The sequence below is a fragment of the Ictalurus punctatus genome, chromosome 20 (genome assembly GCF_001660625.3).
Source record: "Ictalurus punctatus breed USDA103 chromosome 20, Coco_2.0, whole genome shotgun sequence".
NCBI lineage: Eukaryota > Metazoa > Chordata > Actinopteri > Siluriformes > Ictaluridae > Ictalurus > Ictalurus punctatus.
Genome location: NC_030435.2, coordinates 23113004 through 23131577, shown reverse-complemented (window position 1 = coordinate 23131577; position 18574 = coordinate 23113004). Strand labels below are relative to the sequence as shown.

The 18574-nt window shown below is 43.8% G+C and overlaps 4 protein-coding genes across 8 annotated transcripts in view; 2 read left to right on the top strand and 2 right to left on the bottom strand.

Annotated features, from left to right (window-relative positions):
- The first annotated feature begins 122 nt into the window (after nt 1-122).
- Nucleotides 123-3637, top strand: tceanc2 (transcription elongation factor A (SII) N-terminal and central domain containing 2). Of its 2 annotated transcripts, XM_053688533.1 has the most exons (5): nt 123-520; nt 882-1023; nt 2110-2306; nt 2430-2620; nt 3388-3637. In XM_053688533.1, exons 1-5 carry the CDS (start codon nt 419-421, stop codon nt 3620-3622), a joined length of 867 nt encoding a protein of 288 aa, XP_053544508.1. In that variant the 5' UTR covers nt 123-418; the 3' UTR covers nt 3623-3637.
- Nucleotides 3638-3968: 331 nt separating this feature from the next.
- Nucleotides 3969-7519, bottom strand: cdcp2 (CUB domain containing protein 2). The gene is made up of 6 exons (XM_053673833.1): nt 7453-7519; nt 5890-6240; nt 5457-5798; nt 4941-5294; nt 4278-4456; nt 3969-3998 (listed from the first exon to the last, which is right to left on the bottom strand). Exons 1-6 carry the CDS (start codon nt 7517-7519, stop codon nt 3969-3971), a joined length of 1323 nt encoding a protein of 440 aa, XP_053529808.1.
- Nucleotides 7520-8692: 1173 nt separating this feature from the next.
- mrpl37 (mitochondrial ribosomal protein L37) lies at nt 8693-15110 on the top strand. Its single transcript, XM_017495466.3, has 7 exons — nt 8693-9192; nt 10034-10217; nt 11974-12089; nt 13109-13294; nt 13583-13734; nt 13956-14159; nt 14967-15110. Exons 1-7 carry the CDS (start codon nt 8853-8855, stop codon nt 15045-15047), a joined length of 1263 nt encoding a protein of 420 aa, XP_017350955.1. The 5' UTR covers nt 8693-8852; the 3' UTR covers nt 15048-15110.
- An 808-nt stretch (nt 15111-15918) lies between these two features.
- ssbp3a (single stranded DNA binding protein 3a) overlaps nt 15919-18574 on the bottom strand; it is a 28743-nt gene continuing 26087 nt past the window's right edge. For all 4 annotated transcript variants that reach the window (XM_017495468.3, XM_053673626.1, XM_017495469.3 and 1 more), the window contains one exon: nt 15919-18164. In XM_017495468.3, the coding sequence (XP_017350957.1) occupies nt 18135-18164 (30 nt within the window). In that variant the 3' untranslated portion in view covers nt 15919-18134. The remainder of the gene's footprint in view (nt 18165-18574) is intronic.

Below are 18574 nucleotides of genomic sequence, written 5' to 3'. Positions count from 1 at the left end.
ACATTTCGTATGTATTTTATATAGTGTGTTTTTTTTTTTTTTTACTAATGTTGATTTATGTCTTGCTAACATTATAATGTGATACATTTGACAGGTGTAACGTAATGACTTTTACTTTGAAAGTGCAGTCTTGTCACAATGGTCATGGCGCCTAGCTGATAAATACATTAGCTAGCAAGCTATGTTTGTTTTGTTTTATTTCATTATATTATTGTTTGAAAATTAGTTACATTATTACATAATTAATAGCTATAAAGTGTATGTTTTTAGTTAATATTTTTTTATGTTAATAAATATGCACGAATCGAGCAGAAAATCGGTTTTATGAGCTACTACCGGGTGTGTTAGCATAAAACAATTTAAGAGCCAGAAGTGTAGATTTGGGGTTTAAAAAAATCAAAAGAAAGGACTTGGAGAAATGGATAAATTTGTGATCCGTGTTCCAAAGGATGATCAAACAAGACAAGGACTCAAACACGGAGAGAAAGTGTACAAACAGACAACGCTAGAGTCTTTAAAGGTAAATAGACAATAATCACCTTTATAGTTTATCAGTGTGTAATATAAACATAATATACATGTTCACATTTTTCACATTAAAAACAATTTCCTTTCTTTAATCACAGTTTCGATTGACTTTTTAAGAATTATAATAATAAAGCGATCAATCTGTTTTAAAATATTTTAATCTCATTTAATTATGTAATATGATCAAGTTAATATGATATCTAAACATAATCGATACAAAAGATCTGAATGCTCCTGATGGCTGATATGGCTTGGAAATAAAATGGATAGGATGTAATTCACTGACTTTGTACTGAAACTGTACATCTTGCTCTGAATTATGTGTGAATAATGTGTGTTTTGTGCACACACAGAGAGTGGTGGTGATTGAGGACATTGAAAGGTTCAAGTCCATCCTCGAGCTGCCCGGTCAGACCAAAGAAAACATGTTAAACGCTCTGACAGAGCTGGACAGGAAAGTGCCTTCTAGAGAAGTGCTGAAGTCCACCAGGATCGGTGAGAAATCATCCGCATCTTAACCAGATCAGTAACACGGGCAGGGAGTATAACGATGCCCTGACAATACTCACGATAAAAAATGCACACGATATTCGTTTCGTAAATCACACGTCCACATACATGCACACTTTGAGCTGACCGCCGAGAGTCGACTCGTATATGTGAGCAGATTCTTTTACTTCTATTCTAGGTAGACGTAAGCAAAGCCATCAGTGCCGTTTAATACTTAAAATGCATTCATCTTCAGTACCTTGTTGCTTTTGTTAATTCAATCAGATCTGTCCAAACAGTGCACAAGTGTTTCTTTTTATATGAAACATCATGATGAATCATCCCGTAGATTAACACTTATTTTTAAAAAAAAAAAAAGAAAAGAAAAAAAAAGTCCTGTCTGGTCTAAATATAGCAAAACTGGTCCCATTTAGAACAAACTGAGTCAACAAAGTGAGTCGTTTGGAAGTCAAAAGAATCGACTCTTTCAGATGAGCTGAGTCTAATGATTTGACTCGCTCGCTATAGTAGGAGTGAGCGATATGAGAACAATATCATATCAGGATTCTCAAAGGCATTACTACAATACACAATATTTAAAAAATATATTTTTAAAACGAATAAATTAATAATTATTTAACACAGAAAGTGAGAGATTTTTAAAATCTGTCAAAAATGGTAATATTTAAAGTAAACGATTAAGTACAACGATTTAACGTCACGATCTGCTTTTCGGAATATTTCGCACCGAGTCGTCCGTTTAAAAAAAATATATATATTTTTTTTGTAAATAAAACGTTCGTTTTCCAATGAAGGGAACGGACACGTCGGCACGATTATATTTTTGTCCACGACACCGATTTCAAACGTTTAATTCATACACCTTCAGATCGAAAGGTTTTTTAAGATCATGAGAGACGTTTCAGTCGGGCGTCCACAAACTTTTGACCGGTAGTGTGTATACATCGTCGTCTTTTATCTTCCTGACTGCAGAACTTGAGCATGTCATTTAAATCTAATTTAAAATAGTACAGATAAATGTTAATAGTATGTAGTGTGTATATGTATTATATATATTTCCCCCCCTGTCAGGTCACACAGTGAACACGCTGCGCAAGAAGCACCCGGACGCCGACGTGAAGTCGTTGGCTCGACAGGTTTACACACGCTGGAGGACGTTCATCGAGGAGAACGCCAACAAGCCGTGTATCGAGGTTCGCTGTGACAAACAGACCGAGGAACTGAGGAGCAACGCCAGAAAACTCCTCGCTGACAGCATGGGCTTAGAGGTGACTCCACATTCCCTGCACTTCTCAATCAGCTCGTTGATTTATTTATTATTATTATTTTTATGATTCGACCGTGTTGTCACGGTGGTGGTGGTGGTGGTCATCGTGGTGTCGTTCTCTCAGGTCGACGCCGCGCTGGTGGACAACGTGGAGAGGGAAGTGTTTCATCAGTGCTCGCGGCTGATCGGCAGAGCGTACAGGAGGAGCGTGAGGGCGCTGGTGTTCACTCTGAAACACAAACCCGACGTCAGAGCGCAGGTGAAGGACGGCAGAGTCGCCGTTAACGTGTTCGTCAGCAGCCACAAGAAGAAACCGTGACGCTGAGATGAAACACACACACACACACACAGATTCACGTCAACTCATTGAGTGCTGCTTCATAAGACTGGACTTTAATAGAATTTTTTAATTGAATTTTTAGCTGTAAAATGTCTTCTGTTTTTTTTTTTTTTCCCCACATAAAGCAGGTTTTACTGTAAAAACAGAATCTACTCGGACTCTCCATTTGGTCTATTTTATCATATATAATTTTTCTTTTATTGTGCTCCACGGCTTTTAACGCTTTTCATGACGTAAACTCTCAGCGTCCTATATTTCACAGTGTGACCCCCAGACCACCGAACCGACCCCTAAGAGATTTACTTTATTTTAACGAATAAAAGTGCGTTTGCTGTGCGATGTTTGTTTTCCTCCCTCGTGAAGCTGATGATGATAAAACAGCTTGTTACGTCGTGTTAGCGAGACGGCTTCACCTCTGAGCGCCGACACTGGAGACTCCTTCCGTAAACCGTGTTACACAGACACCTCCTTCCAGAAAACTTCACCGCATCGACGATCGCGCGTTTCACGATCCGTGTACGCTGGGCGTCCGCGTCTCCGCGGATGAGCTGTTACTGTAGAAACGATGACGTATCGGAACGAGCGCGTTAATATAAAGAGCTGCTGTTATGGAAAATGAATCGACACCTTCTGACCCATCTGAACAGTGCTGTGGTTTGCAGTCCGTTTTCACGGCGTGTCAGATTGACAAAACTCCAACCAGAAAACTGCCGTTTATAAACACCTGGACGAGTCTCTAGAGGAGCACGAGCCACACGATGGCGATGAGCATGAGGATGACGGCCAGCACGCAGACGCTGATGAAGACGATGTCGCTGGTCTCGTGGGCTTCGGGCTCGGCTCTGTGGGCGCTCTCCAGGCTCTTGGATTCCTCGGCGAGCCGGGCGAGTTCGTTCATCCGGATCCGATCCTCCGCCGAGATGATGCCGACCGACGCCACCTTCCTCTGCGCGTCACACTGCACCTCGTACTCCTGAACGCTCTGCTGTTTTCCGTCCGAGAAGTCGATGTAGAGCGTGTTCACCAGCATGGTGACGTTGCGGCGCTTCTGTAAAAGGTTCCGTGAGAGAGAGAAGTAAGGAATGATACATTTTTTAAAAAAACGCTCGGGGTCGTGCAGTTACAGGAAAATAATCAACGACCGGGTGGTTACTGTTACAACTCTGGAGTAGGAAATTCCGTTAAAAATTCTCTCGAACCACGGTCATTTTTGTCAACGTTAACGGTGTGATATTTATTAAAGAACCACACGTCGTGTGGTGACTTTTTATCCGTTTATAGCTACATTTAACGTCGTGGAAGGTCTGTTAAACAAGATACGATCTAGCGGCTATAAACGGCTGCTCTCTCGTCCTGAAGATGTCGTAAAAGTTAAAGATACAGCTTCACCCTCTGACCGTGACAAAGCGCCGACACGGGAGACTCCTTCCATACACCCTAAACGATCGTTTAAACCGCGTAAATACCACGGTAACGTTCTAGAGCGAGCGCGTTAATATAAACCTGTGATTTTTTTCTGTTGGAGAAAAATTAATCACCACCTTCTTCTCTGACCAATCAGAATCCGGAATTCAACAGCGCTCTTACACAATGTAAAATATAAGGGGTTTGGTGCATTTATTATCCACGTACCTGTCCAGCGGTTCCACAGCTGACGAAGCGAGCCAGAATCTTGTAGCTCGTCGCCGTCATCTGGGCCGAACAGGACGGGTTTCCGAGATACACGCTCTCGCGGTCCAGCTGGGGCAAGGCCTGCTGGGAGATCTGGATCTGAAACTCGGTTCTGGTGCAGCTCACGTTCACTGGCACCACTGAGACACCAAAAGAAAACACAACGCACACCGAGGAATGTTCAGCGCCCGGGGTAATATGTAAATTCAGTGATGAGGTCATAATCTGGAAGTGTAAGATTCAATCTCACGGTTATGGAATGTTTAAAGGGGGGGCGGAGTCATTTAACTGAATGGGGAGGAGCTAAACCAAGAAGCTCTACAGCTCTTAAATGTAAATATATAAAATTCTAATCTGTATATGTGTAAAATACGAACCTAGTCTTGTAGCGCAAAGGACAAATGCGACCGATTTAGAAAACGAACGAAGGATTCATCGTGATTAATGATTTGCATTTGATGTAGAAGGGAACTGTTACTGCTCGTGTACTGTTTTGGAAGAGGAAAAAAAAAATAGAGAATCGTTCAAATCTCCACAGAGGAATTTAAATCTGCGGTTTATCTAGTGTTGCGTGTAGATCTTTTCTAAGGAAATGCGTCATCATGCCCCCTAGTGGACTCTCACCTCCCATATAGGAAGCGGAGAAACCCCTGAACGCGACGTTCCGGTCCGTTCCGAGGACCACCAGAAGTTTGTTCGCCCTCGACGTCAGGGGCGGAGGCCGTTCGGCCCCACACCAGCGTCCCAGCAAGGCGTCCGTCTCACTGTCACCGTCGTACACCGCTACGGAGTCGAAATCGCAGGAGTCGGTCAGACTGTTCTGATCCTCCAGCTCCAGGACCGGGAAGAACAGTTTGATCCTGTAGCCCGGGGGCAGAGCCACGCTCCAGTGGCAGTTCATGTCGTTGGGGTAGATGTTGGGGTAACTGGGGCTGGTGAAGTTCCCGTTGATGGCTTTCAGGACCTGCTGGCACTCGCCTGATGAAATATGAATATATTTTATTATATATATACTGCGATGACGTCACATGACGTGTCTCGGCCCAAATGTGCAGGAAATCTGAGTACTGTGGAGTGGGCTTGATTTTGAGTTCATTTCTGCGATTTTATAGATTATCTGTCAAATGAGTGAGCTCTTACCCGAGTAATAATGAGCCTTAAATCCTCTTCCTCCAATATTAAAGTCTGACTTAAACACGATCAGAAGCTGATTGGACGTGGAGACGGTGCTGGGCGGTCGCTTGTTTCCGCAGTAATTCCCGAGGTGGGGGTGTCGGACTGTCGGGCCGTCGAACAGTGCGACGTAGTCAAAGTTACAGCCTTCGTTATTCTCCAGCTGGAAGTCGAGGAAGACCAGAGTGACGACGCTGCGGTTGGACACGTGGATCGTCCACGAGCACTCTGCGTTATTACTGTACTCGAGCGGGTACCCCGGGCTGGAGATCACACCCGAGAGTCCCGTCAACACGCCGCCACACGTATCTGCCGACACGGAGACTCGAGGATCATCACGTGTGCAATGTTACAGATCAAATCAGAGTTACATGATCGATGTGTGTTGCGGTTTCTTTACCTTTCCTGTATCCCACGAGGAAGCCCGTGTACGCCACGTGGCGGTCGGAGTGGAAGATGATGGACATGATGTTCCAGGAGGAGCTGAACTGAGGAGGCGAGGCGTCTCCGCAGAACTTCCCCAGAAGGTTGCCCTCGTCCGCCGAGACGCCGTTGTAGATTTTGACGTAGTCGTAGGCGCAGTCGGCGTGGTACTCCAGCTCAAAGTGCTGGAACGTCAGCAGCACGGACGAACCCTCGGGCACCACGATCAGCCAGGAACAATCGACGTTGTACGGGTAAAGACCTGGGAAATTAGGGCTGGAGATGTTTCCGCTGGAGGAAGGAGCGAGGATTCCTCCGCATTTTACACCTACAGAGAAATCATCAACAGATAATAAATCGAAGTGAAATATGTTTTGGATTTTTTTTTTTTGTTTTGTTTTGTTTTGTTGTTGCTTTGGGCTCATTACTTAATTAGTGTCAATACAGTAGCTCAGCTACTCCAGAATTTACGGTAATATGAAAGCTAACAGGTTCCTTCAGTAAAATTTGGAGATTTAGTTTCAGATTTCTGGATCTCAGGCTAGAATTATGATATAATGAAAATAACATCCGACAACTTTTTTTTTCTCTCTCTCTCTCTTTCTAAAACCGTCCAATGCTGTAGTTCTTTTAAAATGTTCACTGGATTGCATTCTATGAATAAATAATTGTTCAGCATTAGTTACTACTTAATATCTGATATTAATATCAATATTTCTGAACATCCTTAACTTTCACTAACTTGGAAACCACCAGATGTGACACTGTCCAGCTCCATCTTAAAGCCGAGTCACTTTCTAGTGATGTGTCGAATAGGCTCTTTGAGTCGGCTCTTTTATTTAAGATGTATTTTCTCCTTTTTTTCATTATTATTATCATTTCCTTTAATTCGATGTAGATGTAAGCGATACCGTTACAATGTCTATTTCAGTCTGTTTACCCTGATAACTCTCACCTCCCCAAGACTATCATGGTGATTCACTCAGATGAGATTCATACGATTCACTTATTGATATGATTCTTTTCGGTTACGGTTGCACTGTGCGTGAGTAACGGCGTTACAGCCTCATGAATGTTGACCCCTGATACGAACACAGGGTCTAGGTCTTAACTTTATTGAAAAGAAAAAAACTACAAACAAACAAAGAAAGAAAAAAGGCTGTTCAGTAATGCGAGTCGACTCACCTAAAAGAGCCGACTGAAAGAGTCGACTCTATATGAACGACACATCACTAACTCGTGCTCGATTTTAAACCCTCACTGTTCACACTGTTGAATCAAATCCCGTTAAATAAAACAAAAATCCAGTCACAGGCCACATTTTGTTCCTGTTTACGAACAAAGAAATATATTCAGAAATAAATAGACCAAATGCTATTATTCTACACATTTAAGTAATGTGCCTATTTTTTGTAATAATTTGTGGAGTAATTTTTTTATTATTATTATTTATTTATTTATTTTTAGAACTAAAGGGATCCCTGACTTTAAAAAGTTTGAGAGTTCCAGCATATAGTCCAGTAAATACGGTAAATCCTACCTTTCTTGGAAGCAGCTTTGCTGAGTATACACAGCAGATGAAGATAAAGAGCAATCCTCAGACCCATGCTGTATCTATCACTCCTGGTGTTTTTGTCACACTTCACACGCTTTTGCCAAAAAAAAATGAAAGAGAGAGAAAAAAAGAGATGCAGACAGCAGAGTGTGTGAAGCCTTGATGTGAAATGTGATGGTTTCAGGGGTTCACCTTCTCCGCTAAATTTTAATGAGTGATATCGAATACACACAGCCGGCGGCTCATGGCACTGTTTGGAGAGTCGGCATTAAATGTTAATGTGTCGCACAAAACGCTGCTCCTTCTAGAAGTCCACGCTACAAGGATAATGTTTAGCCACCAGTTTAGCATCTGTACGGTGTCTCAGACAGAGCTGTTGATGTTGACTCTGTGTGGCACGGTGTTATCTATAAACACAGACAAAAAATAGTCGTAGCTCCATATTTAAGATGAATCGCTTTCTTCTAGCAACGTGCCGTTTGCAGATAGTCATCACTTTGACTCAGTACCTTGAGCCGGCTCTTTGAGTCGGCTTTTTATGACAGTACTTTGAGTCGGCACTTTGAGTCAAAACTTTAAGTCAGTACTTTGAGTCAGCACCTTGAGTCAGTCCATTGAGTCAGTACATTGAGTACTTTGAGTTGGCTCTTTATGTCAGCTCTTTGAGCCAGTACCTGGAGTCGACTCTTTGAGTCAGTACCTTGAGTCGACTCTTTGAGTGAGCTCTTTGAGTCAGTACCTTGAGTCACTCATTGAGTCAGTAGTTTGAGTTGGCTCTTTAAGGTGAACATTTAGAGCTGGTTCGCATATGTAAGCCTCTTTACGCTCTTTCTTTTTTAAAATTAAACGTGTTATATAAATACTCTACATTAATGTAATAAAATAATTAATTGCTATTAAGTTTAAAATATTGTTTGTAGGTTCTGACCAGGAAGCGTTTTCAACTCTTATACGTATCATTTTGATATTTTGGAACTAAAATTGAAAGCGTTATATAAATAATTAACCGTAATACAAAAATAGTTATTTTACATAATGTGCATTATGTTTCATGTTTGTGCTGTCTGTAATATTTTGGAACCAAAATAAAATGAAAAGTGTTATATACATAATTTAACATACATTTTAATTCATGTATTTGTGTACTTGAAAGGAAATTGACGGTTATATCGTGTTTGACCAGCAGGTGGCGGTAATAAAGCAGCGCAATTCTTTGTCAACGCGTAGAAGAACAAAACCCACCCACGTGACTTGGCAACATGGCTGCCTCCTGAAGGAAAGCGAGACAAAATGTCAAAACCAGCAGTGTATTATTTATGAACTTTTATTCTTATTATTAAAGATATTGTTGTCAGCATTTGTGTATAATATAAGCATTCGGCGAGATGTTTAGCGCCACGGTGCGGAGGTTAGCGCTCTCGGGCCGGAAGAAGGTGTCGGCGGAAGGTGAGCTCCTGCACCGCTGTCTGTCTGTCAGCTCCTGCGCGTGTGGAAAAACTTTTCCGCGTAAAAAGCCCCGGGATGTTCCTGAAATCCAGGCACTGGAGCGCATCACCTACGCCGAGAGGAAGCACTATGTTCCCGGCTTGGCCAAGCCCGTGTTCCCGGACTGGGAGAAGGACTGGCACGACCCGCGCAGGTACCGAGCTCCTGCAGCCGAGAGCATGGAGCTGTACAAGGAGAGACCGTGTTACATCTACACCCAGAGAACCAACCCGCTGGAAGGTGTGTGTGTGTGTGTGTGTGTGTGTGTGTGTGTGTGTGTGTGTGTGTGTGTGTGTGTGAGTGTGTGTGTGAGTGTGAGTGTGTGTGAGAGAGAGAGAGAGTGAGTGAGTGAGTGTACAATTCAAAACAAGTCATTAACAAATACTTTGTGTCACTACAGTTTATAAATCTCTTCATAGCTCTTACTGTCTGTGATTCTTTATCTCTCTCTCTTTCTCTCCCTTTCTCTCTCACTCTCTCTCTATCTCTCTCACTCTCTCTCTTTCTCTCTCACTCTCTCTCTTTCTCTCTCACTCTCTCTCTTTTTCGCTCTCTGTCTCTCTCTCTCTCTTTCTCACTCACTCTCTCTTTCTCTCTCTCTTTCTCTTTCTCTCTCACTGTCTCTCTCTTTCTCTCTCTTTCTCGCTCTCTGTCTCTCTCGTTCTCTCCCTTTCTCTCTCTTTCTCTCTCCCTCTATCTCTCTCTCTCTCACTCTGTCTCTCTTCCTCTCTCACTCTGTCTCTCTCTTTCTCTCTCACGCTCTCTCTCCCTCTATCTCTCTTTCTCTCTCTCTTCCTCTCTCACTCTGTCTCTCTTTCTCTCTCTCTTCCTCTCTCACTCTGTCTCTCTTTCTCTCTCACGCTCTCTCACCCTCTCTCTCTCTCTCTCTCTCTCTCTCTCTCTCTCTCTCTCTGCCATTCTGGTTTTCTTTCTCTTGCTGCCTCTCTCTGTCTCTACATATGTCTGTCTTTCTCTCACTCCGTCACTTTTTCTGTCTGTCTTTCTTTCTTTCTCTCTTTCTGTCCCTCTGTCTGCATGTCTCTCTTTTCCTCTGTGTCTCTCTCTGTCGTTCTCTTTGCAGGTGTGAGACAGGCCCTGTGGCTCACCAAGACTAAAGTCGTCCCAGGTTTTCCCGCTCAGCTCCTGGCGTTAGCGGAGAATCCGGCCAATCAGCTGGAGGATCAGGATGAGCGAGTGCAGAACGCAATCAGACACGCCCGCTTCTGGGACACAAACCAACTCCGACCCCCTAAAGAGAGATACTGGTGAGTGAGGAAACTCAAACCGATGAACTTTTTGGTGTCGGTTCCACTCGCCCGAGGGGCTTCATCTTCACGATTCGGCCCGACGCAAAGTCCCCTTACTGACACGGCGCTGAGTGAAACGTTACAGCGTTACCTCTGACTGGTACAAAGTGCTGACACTGGAGACTCCTTCCATAAACGCTAAAGAAACGTCTCCTTACAGAAAACTTCGCCGTATCCGTATTTACACGCATTTTTGCTTTGATTGTTTACGTGGAGCGTCCGTCGTCCCTGCGAGTGAGCCGGGGTTAAATCCACGCCGACGGTTTTTCCCGGTTTCGTCCGTCGCAGGATCGGCTGAGAGAAGGGTCCGCCGTCACGATTATACAGTACGAGAGCGGCCTCTAGAGGCGAAATGAAAACCATCACTGACTAAATTTGTTGTGTTGTTTGAAGTGTTTTTTTGATTCATTTTTGGACGTCCCTCTCTTTTTATTTCTTATTTGGAGTGGTACTCTTTGGTTCAGTTTGGATGTGTATCTTTTTTTGCCGTAATATTTATTAACAGTTAAACCTATAAACATTAAGATCTATTTATTTGGTTTGAAGAACGTACAGGACATTTTCACGGTGCAGTCAGTGCTGTTTATGTTTGTAATAAATTTGACTCTGAGTGTTACGTTTTCATTCGGTATGAGTTTCAAAAGCTTTATCGGTTGATTAACGGGTACCGGCCGACTAGTGGTGAAATCCTCTATCGCTCGACCTCTGGTGTTATTAATAACACTGTGATGATGAGGCTGATCTGAGCGTGTTTCCTCTCTGCCTTGCTGCTGTAATGTCCCTCTCTGGCCTCCGTCCTACTGCCCAGCTCTCGGTAATTGGATCGGCTTGGCTTCAGCGCTGCGAGTGGCATTTGGCTCGGCGCTGCTCTGACGGTGCGGTGAATTTAATGACTGGCATTAAATGCAGCACAGCATGCCTGACAGGCAGGAGGCGGCACGTTAAGCCTTTATTAATGAATTGTGGCTGCAGGGGGCCGGCTGTTCACGGCAGCGTGTTCGGCAGGGCTTTGATAGACCTCGTCCCCCTCCCGAACGCTGGCCTTTGGAGGCCTTTTCATCTGCACTACAGTCCGGCAACGCTCAAATACAGAAAGGCCACGACTTAAACTGACCTTTTTCCCCAACACGGGCTAATAATGTGACAACTGATGTAGAAAGTTTTATTTTGGATCATATACATGACATAATATATCGGAGTATTAGTTTATTGATCTGGTCAATTCCATATCTGTGTCCATCCCATAATTCCGTTCACCAGGCAACGTAAACAGAGCGAATTCTAACGCATACGATATTGTGATTATATTATTATCATAAATTAAGTCATAAAAACTTAAACGGTTACTGTAATATCAGCGCGTGGCTTGTGCAGAAACGCCAACATTTACACCTCACGCGCAGCATTTACGGTTTTCGGCCTGTCGCTACGGCGATACGGGAGACATTAAAAAAAAAAAAAAAAAAAAAAAAAAAGGGGGGGGGGGGGGGGGGGGTCGCTTCCGATTTTCCAGTGAAACAGCGGTCAGAGGAAACGCAAATAAAATTAACCGAAGGGGAAAGGACGTGGGACGTAAAAGATGCGTTTGCGTTTTATGTCTTCGACTTTATGCAGGTGAACTTTGACCTCTGTGATGGCAAATGATGACACCTGTGATATTGCTTCCTACCTTCTTTATTCGTTTGCTAATCCTCGTTTTCTGGCTCGTCTGCAGTCCGTCTCTGTTACACAACCTGCTCCACCTGTGCCGAGGACTGCAGGTCTCTCATCCGGCGCTCGGACACAGGATGCTGGCGGAGAAATACAGCCTGTCGGCCAGCTGGACCAGAGGTGAGTACACGCCCGGGGACGTGACAGGAAATGATTCGTCGGTGGAGTCGTTACTGAGCGTGACGTGTTCTCGTCATCGTCGTGGAGCAATTCTCTACATCGTGTCTGCCGTGCATGAGTTCTTTTCGTCGTATTGAGTTGTACTGAATTATATCATCTTGGGTCATATTACATCGAATCATATCGTATTGCACGGAATCGCACCGAGTCTCATGATATTGATTCGTCTCATCATATTGATTTGTCTCATCATATTGATTCGTCTCATCATATTGATTCTATTGATTCGTAATACCGGATCGTGTCATGTTGCACATTTAATCACTGAGTGATGTTGCATCGTAAAGGCTTGGAGGTGTATCATATGGCATTGAGTCATGTCGTATGGATTCATATAATCTAGGGAATCGTCTGATGAATCATGTCAATTTGTATTGTTAGCTAAATAATCGAATCATATGTCAAATTGAATCATATCACACCGAATCTTCTCGTATCGAATCGCGTCGCATTGAATCGCGTCATATCGAATCACGTCACATCGAATCACGTCATATCGAATCATGTATCAAATCGTGTCATATCGAATGGAATCATATCGAATCGCGTCATTCCGGATTGAATCGCGTTGTATCGAATCGTTTCTTATCGAATCGAATCATGTCGTATCGAATCGCGTCATTCCGGATTGAATCGCGTTGTATTAAATCGTGTCATATCGAATCGAATCGTGTTGTATCGAATCGCGTCATTCCGGATTGAATCGCGTTGTATTAAATCGTGTCATATCGAATCGAATCGTGTTGTATCGAGTCATATCGAATCATGTTATCAGATAGTTAGACTATTATTAAGATGCACACCATATCATCTCAGAAGGAGACACACACACACACAATCGTCAGTCACGTATTTGTTGAAGTAGTGTATCTTCTATAACGCCCCCCACAGGCCACCGTTCTCTTACACACTCCAACCTAAAATCAGAGGTGAAGTAACTCCTCTGTGGCGTGTTTCAGGTGAGGATCAGTTCCAGGTGCGAGGGCAGAACGGCTTCCTGTTAAGCAGCACGACTCCACTTCCTGCTGTGGCCGGAGACGAGGAGATCCGCTCCACGTCTGATAACCTCCTAGAGACCTTCTACCCCATCTCCCCCACCATCGATCTGCAGTGTGCCCACGTCTACCAGCTCCGAAACCACACCGGTGAGTGTTACCCGTAACCCTGAACTGCCCCTTTAATCACATAATGTCTGTCTTCCTGCCTGTCCGTGATATCTGTCTGTCCTCTATTCTCTCTGTCTGTCATTTCCTCTGTCTACTGGTCCGTCTGTCTGCCATTCTGTCTGTCTGTCTGTCTGTCTGTTTGCAGATTGTTGTCTGAATAAATCGGTAGTTTTTGTTCTCACATGTTAAATGATCCGATGCAGTTATATCATAAACTGTGTGTGTGTGTGTGTGTGTGTGTGTGTGTGTGTGTGTGTGTGTGTGTAGGTTTCAGAGAGGATTACCCGTACCCTCACGCTCACACACTCTTCATCACGGAGGCTGGAGATGCGCCTAAACTCGAACCCGAGCAGCTGAGAGCTAAACTCATCATGTTTGCGTTCGGGAACGCCCTCGCCCGCGCCCGCGCACTATACGGGGTGAGAACTTCCCACTTTCTCACCAGCTGTGCATAAATATGTGCACCCTTAAACAGGGATTCGAGCAAAAATAAGCACACGTGCTTCTAGGCCTCATATCCATATGTATCTGATGTTTAATATATAATCAGCCATTAGATATAATTGGGCTCACTAGCTTTCGTGCATTATTATTATTATTATTATTATTATTGCTGTTGAAATTCTGGTGTTTCCTGCAGAACGAGTCCAGGGTTCTGGAGAAGCCCGTCGTCGTGCAGAGTGTCGGTACCAGCGGCCGTCTCTTCCAGTTCGTGGTTTTCCAGCTGAACACCACGGACCTGGAGTCGGACAGCGGCGTGAAGAACCTGGCGTGGGTCGACGCCGATCAGCCGCTCTACGACTTCGCCAAGGTCCGGCCGTTCATCAAGAAGAAGGTGGTGAAGGTACGTGAAGCATCTAGAAGATTTATCCCATAATACACTCACATCATGGTGTATTGAAGGTATATAAACAAGAAAAAACGAAGGAACGTACTCGGGGGGTGAACAGAAACAGAAATATTTTGCATTTGAAGAAGTTTAATTACCTAGACGTGTGAGAAATGAGCAATTGCTCTTCGGAATCCAAACTCGGCACAGATATCGAGAAGAAAAAGCACAGTCAGGGCCGGAGACTGTACTGAAGTGTCCGATTGTAAAAAAAAAAAAAAAAAAAAAAAAAAGCGCGACACCGTTACGCCGCGATCCGTCGTATCAGGATCTCGTCGAGTTCAGAGCAGCTTTTCCTCAGGTCCAAAGGTGTTCCAGTGCTTCGGCTTGGGGAAAAACATGCACGCGTGTGAATTTGATAAAGCCGTAAAGATTGGCGATGATAAACGACGTCGGATAAGCCGACTAATCTCGTCTAATCTAAGCTCGTCAATAAGGACGAGCTGACATCGGCGGAGGTACGTTACAGATCTGAACACAACATAAAAGCTACGTATAGTCAAGTAAAATTGAGAAAATCCGGTGGACCGGGTGTCGTCGGCCGTGTTCGTCGGAGAACTCCGGCTGGGTGGAGTTCCCAGTTTGGAATTCCCATTTTTCCATGTCCGCTTGGGTTTTTTCCAACGTCCGAATACGATGGATTGTGGCATTGTGGTATTTTATGGCCCGCTTTAATTCATGAACACAGCTAAAAGGTCTCATTTACCAGCAGACACTGCTTCACGAGTCAAACCTGCTCCGTGTTCCCCTCTCGCCCCCCAGGTTCCTGCTGGTTTGGCCGGATATCAGCCCGAAACCTTCAAGAAGTTCCTGGCGCTTTACCTGCACGGGGCCGCAAACTGAAACCGACCGCTGCTTCTTTTCTTTCTCCTCCCTGTAAGTTTAATATTTCATCGTCATGTAAAATGTGAAAATAAAATAAAATAAAAAAAAAAATAAATAAAAATGAATAAACCTAAAATCAAGTGCAAAATGGTTTCCGTTTGATGATTAGATGAAGGACGGGGTTAAAGGTCACGATATCGTTTCACCGTACCACCAATCGAGCAACGTTTCATACAACTACAATCAGATTAGAAGTCATCCTTTATTAAGTAAAAAACTTGGTTATGGCGCCCTCCGATAATATTGGCACCCGTGGTAAATATGAGCAGAGAAGGCTGTGAAAATTCGTCTTTATTGTTTAATCTTTTGATCAGAAAATTCACCGAAATACCCTGCTCTCATGGATGAACAATCGCAAACAAAACGCAAGTTTATAAAAAAATAAAATAAAAATCTTTGTTAAATGTGTGTGCAACAATTATTGGCACCCTTTTAGTCAATGCTTTGTGCTAGCACGCTTTGCTAAGATAACAGCTCTGAGTCTTCTCCTATAACGCCTGATGAGGTTGGAGAATACATGGCGAGGGATCTGAGAGCGTTCCTCCATACAGAATCTCTCCAGATCCTTCACATTTCGAGGTGTACTAAAAAAACGTAAAATCAATGGGAATATACTTCAAATATATATTTATCTCATATGAACTCACAGGGGTGCCAATAGCCTTCTTTTGCTCATATTTACCAAGGGTGCCAATACTAGTGGAGGGCAGCGTATATTTAATAATCATCTCCAGGTTGGTATCAGTGGCTCCACCTCATTCCACCCCTCCATCGTTGATCCGGTTCCTCTAGCAGCAGGGCGCTGAGCTGATGAGAGCAAACACCGGAATCTGTTTATACACCTTTATTTTGAGAAGAGGCAGGGAGGAGTTTTGCATTCGTTATCAGTTTCATGGACAGTAAAATAATTTAATCAGTCATTTCTGCAGAGCTTTGCTTTCTGAGGAACAATGTAAACAATATACATTAGAGCAGAAAAATATTATACAGCAAAACGTACACGCGCGCGCGCGTGCGTGTGTGTGTGTGAGAGAGAGTGTGTGTGTGTGAGAGAGCGTGTGTCCAGAGTGGATATCCGAGACGTTCCGCAGTAAAACTGAAGGGTTTCAGAAAAGACTTTTTAACAAAGTTATCAAAATAGCTCTGATTTAAACAACGTGAGCAGGAAAAAGCGGTGAGTTCAGTTCGGCAGTAGGGGGCGGGGCAGTAGGGGGCGGGGCGGGCGGGGGCGTGAACAGACGTTTAGTCTCCTGAGAAGAGAATGATGAGAAAAAAACTTAACTTTAAACCCCCAGCTCTGACAGTAACGCAGGTTTATGTTAATGCGCTCGCTCGAAAACGTTACCGTTTCTATAGCGACAACTTTAAGAATAAACGTGTGATGATCATTGAGGGCATTCGTGACGGTTTCTGTAAGGAGTAAGGGTTTATCGAACGATTTTCGGAAGGAGTCTCCAGTGTCGGCGGTAAAGCTGTAATGTTTTCCGGTCAGTGGAGTTCACGCTTTTTTTTTTCTTTTTTTTTTTACGGTTTCTCTGCGTATTTTCATTTATTTTTTTAAAAACACAGGCTGGTGAGGAGCCTGAGATACGACGCGACTCAGAACTTGTCCCGCATCATTAAATACGTCTAGAGATGGATAAAAACCATCGTGTCGCGCTTTAACGAATAAATAATCGCGATCGCCGTGGTGTACGAGGAATAAAACGCTCCGTGTCGGCTCGTGACTCCGAATCGTCGATTGTTCTCCTCGAACAGCACGACCGGAGTGTTTTATTCCTTACGTAAAAAAAAAAAAAAAAGACGTCCGCGTTGTTATTATTTGTGTGAATACCGTCACGCTAGTGAGCTTCCCGTCACGGATATTAAACGGTATCGGACGACGCTCGTCGCGTGTACGTGTCGTCCGGACGTGAACGGAGGATCCGTACGATTTTTAAACGTTCTTCTGTTTTAGGAATTCCTTTTAAAGGTGTATATACTTACAGATTTAGAAAACTGGGTTGAAAACTTTTCACGACCGATGGTGCAAAAAATGTAAAAAAACAAACAAGACGACGACGACGTCTTCAGGGGAAACGTTTCGAATACGCGCCGACTTCTCGAATATTCCTTACTAGGAGATTATTATAAATGAGATATAATAATATATCCACCTGTTTAAAAAGAAAATACTTCATGCTCGGAATTAGAAAAACGATCGGTTCTGCAGTAGAACAAGACCAACTTGAAATGAGTAAAAATGTCTAGAAATGGGTTTAATAATAATAATAATAATAATAATAATAATAATAATTCCTTACGAGAGGAAACCATAGATAAATTAAAGTATATTATAGAAATGTTCCCTTTTCTATAATATAGGGGGGGGGGGGGGGCGTCAAAATCGTAAAAACGTCGATGCCTAACCTTCGTGTCGAGACGCGCCGAGACGGCGTCTGCGAAGTAAATATCCGAGCCGAGCCGGTCGCGTGCCGAATAGGAAAGGTCTATAAAAGTCGAGAATAATTACTATAAAAATCGAAAACGCAGAAAGACGTAAAGTTTGAAGAAGGATTACAGGGAGCGTGTTTACAGAAAGTTCTCCGAGCGTCCCGTGTGGGAATGATCCGGGTTATTTGGACGTCTGTGCGGCGTGCTGAAACCGCCCTGCGGGAACGTTACGCGTCGGTTTCTTTCGTTTCAGTTTCTCGGGAGGTTTTTTTTTTCTTTTCGTTGTCGTTGTTTTGGTCCACTGTCCTAAAATGGCGTCCAGAGAGATCCAGCACGGTGACGGATTTCCCGATAAAGGACGATAAATAATAGTTTGATAAAATGAAAAGACGAGTGTGGAGGAGAGGAGCGCTGAGCTGAGAGGAGCGGGTGGAGGAGTGGTGGAGACGGTGTTGGGACGCGTCACGCTGGACATCCGGGACTGTGTTTCTGATGGACGTCTCGCCGCTGGGAGACTGAAGTCACTCTCTGGTTGTGTGCAGATTTTCTCGGTGTGTCGCCGAGGCGCCGCGGGCGCTCGGACACGCTGAAGATCGGACACGCGGACGCAGATCAGACGCTCATGGTCATGGTCGGGGAATACTGAAGACAAAAACAAACAAAGCAATCAGATAATTCCTGTATTCATAACTCTCATCTCTCTCTCTCTCTCTCTGTTTCACTTTTTCTGTCTGTCTGTCTGTCTCTCACTCGTCTTTCTTTCTCTGTCTCTCATGCCCCCCCTCTCTCTTTCTCTCGCACCCTATTTTTCTGTCTTTCTCTCTCCCCGCCTGTCTCTCTCTATCTTGTCCTTCGTTCTGTCTGTCTGTCTCTCTCATTCTCTCTCTTTCTCTCGCACCCTATTTTTCTGTCTCTTTCTAGTCTTTCTTTCTCCGTCACTCTCGCTCTCATTCTGTCGCACCCTATTTTTCTGTCTGTCTCTCTATCTCGTCTTTATTTCTCTTTCCGTCACACCCTATTTTTCTGTCTGTCTCTCTACCTTGTCTTTCTTT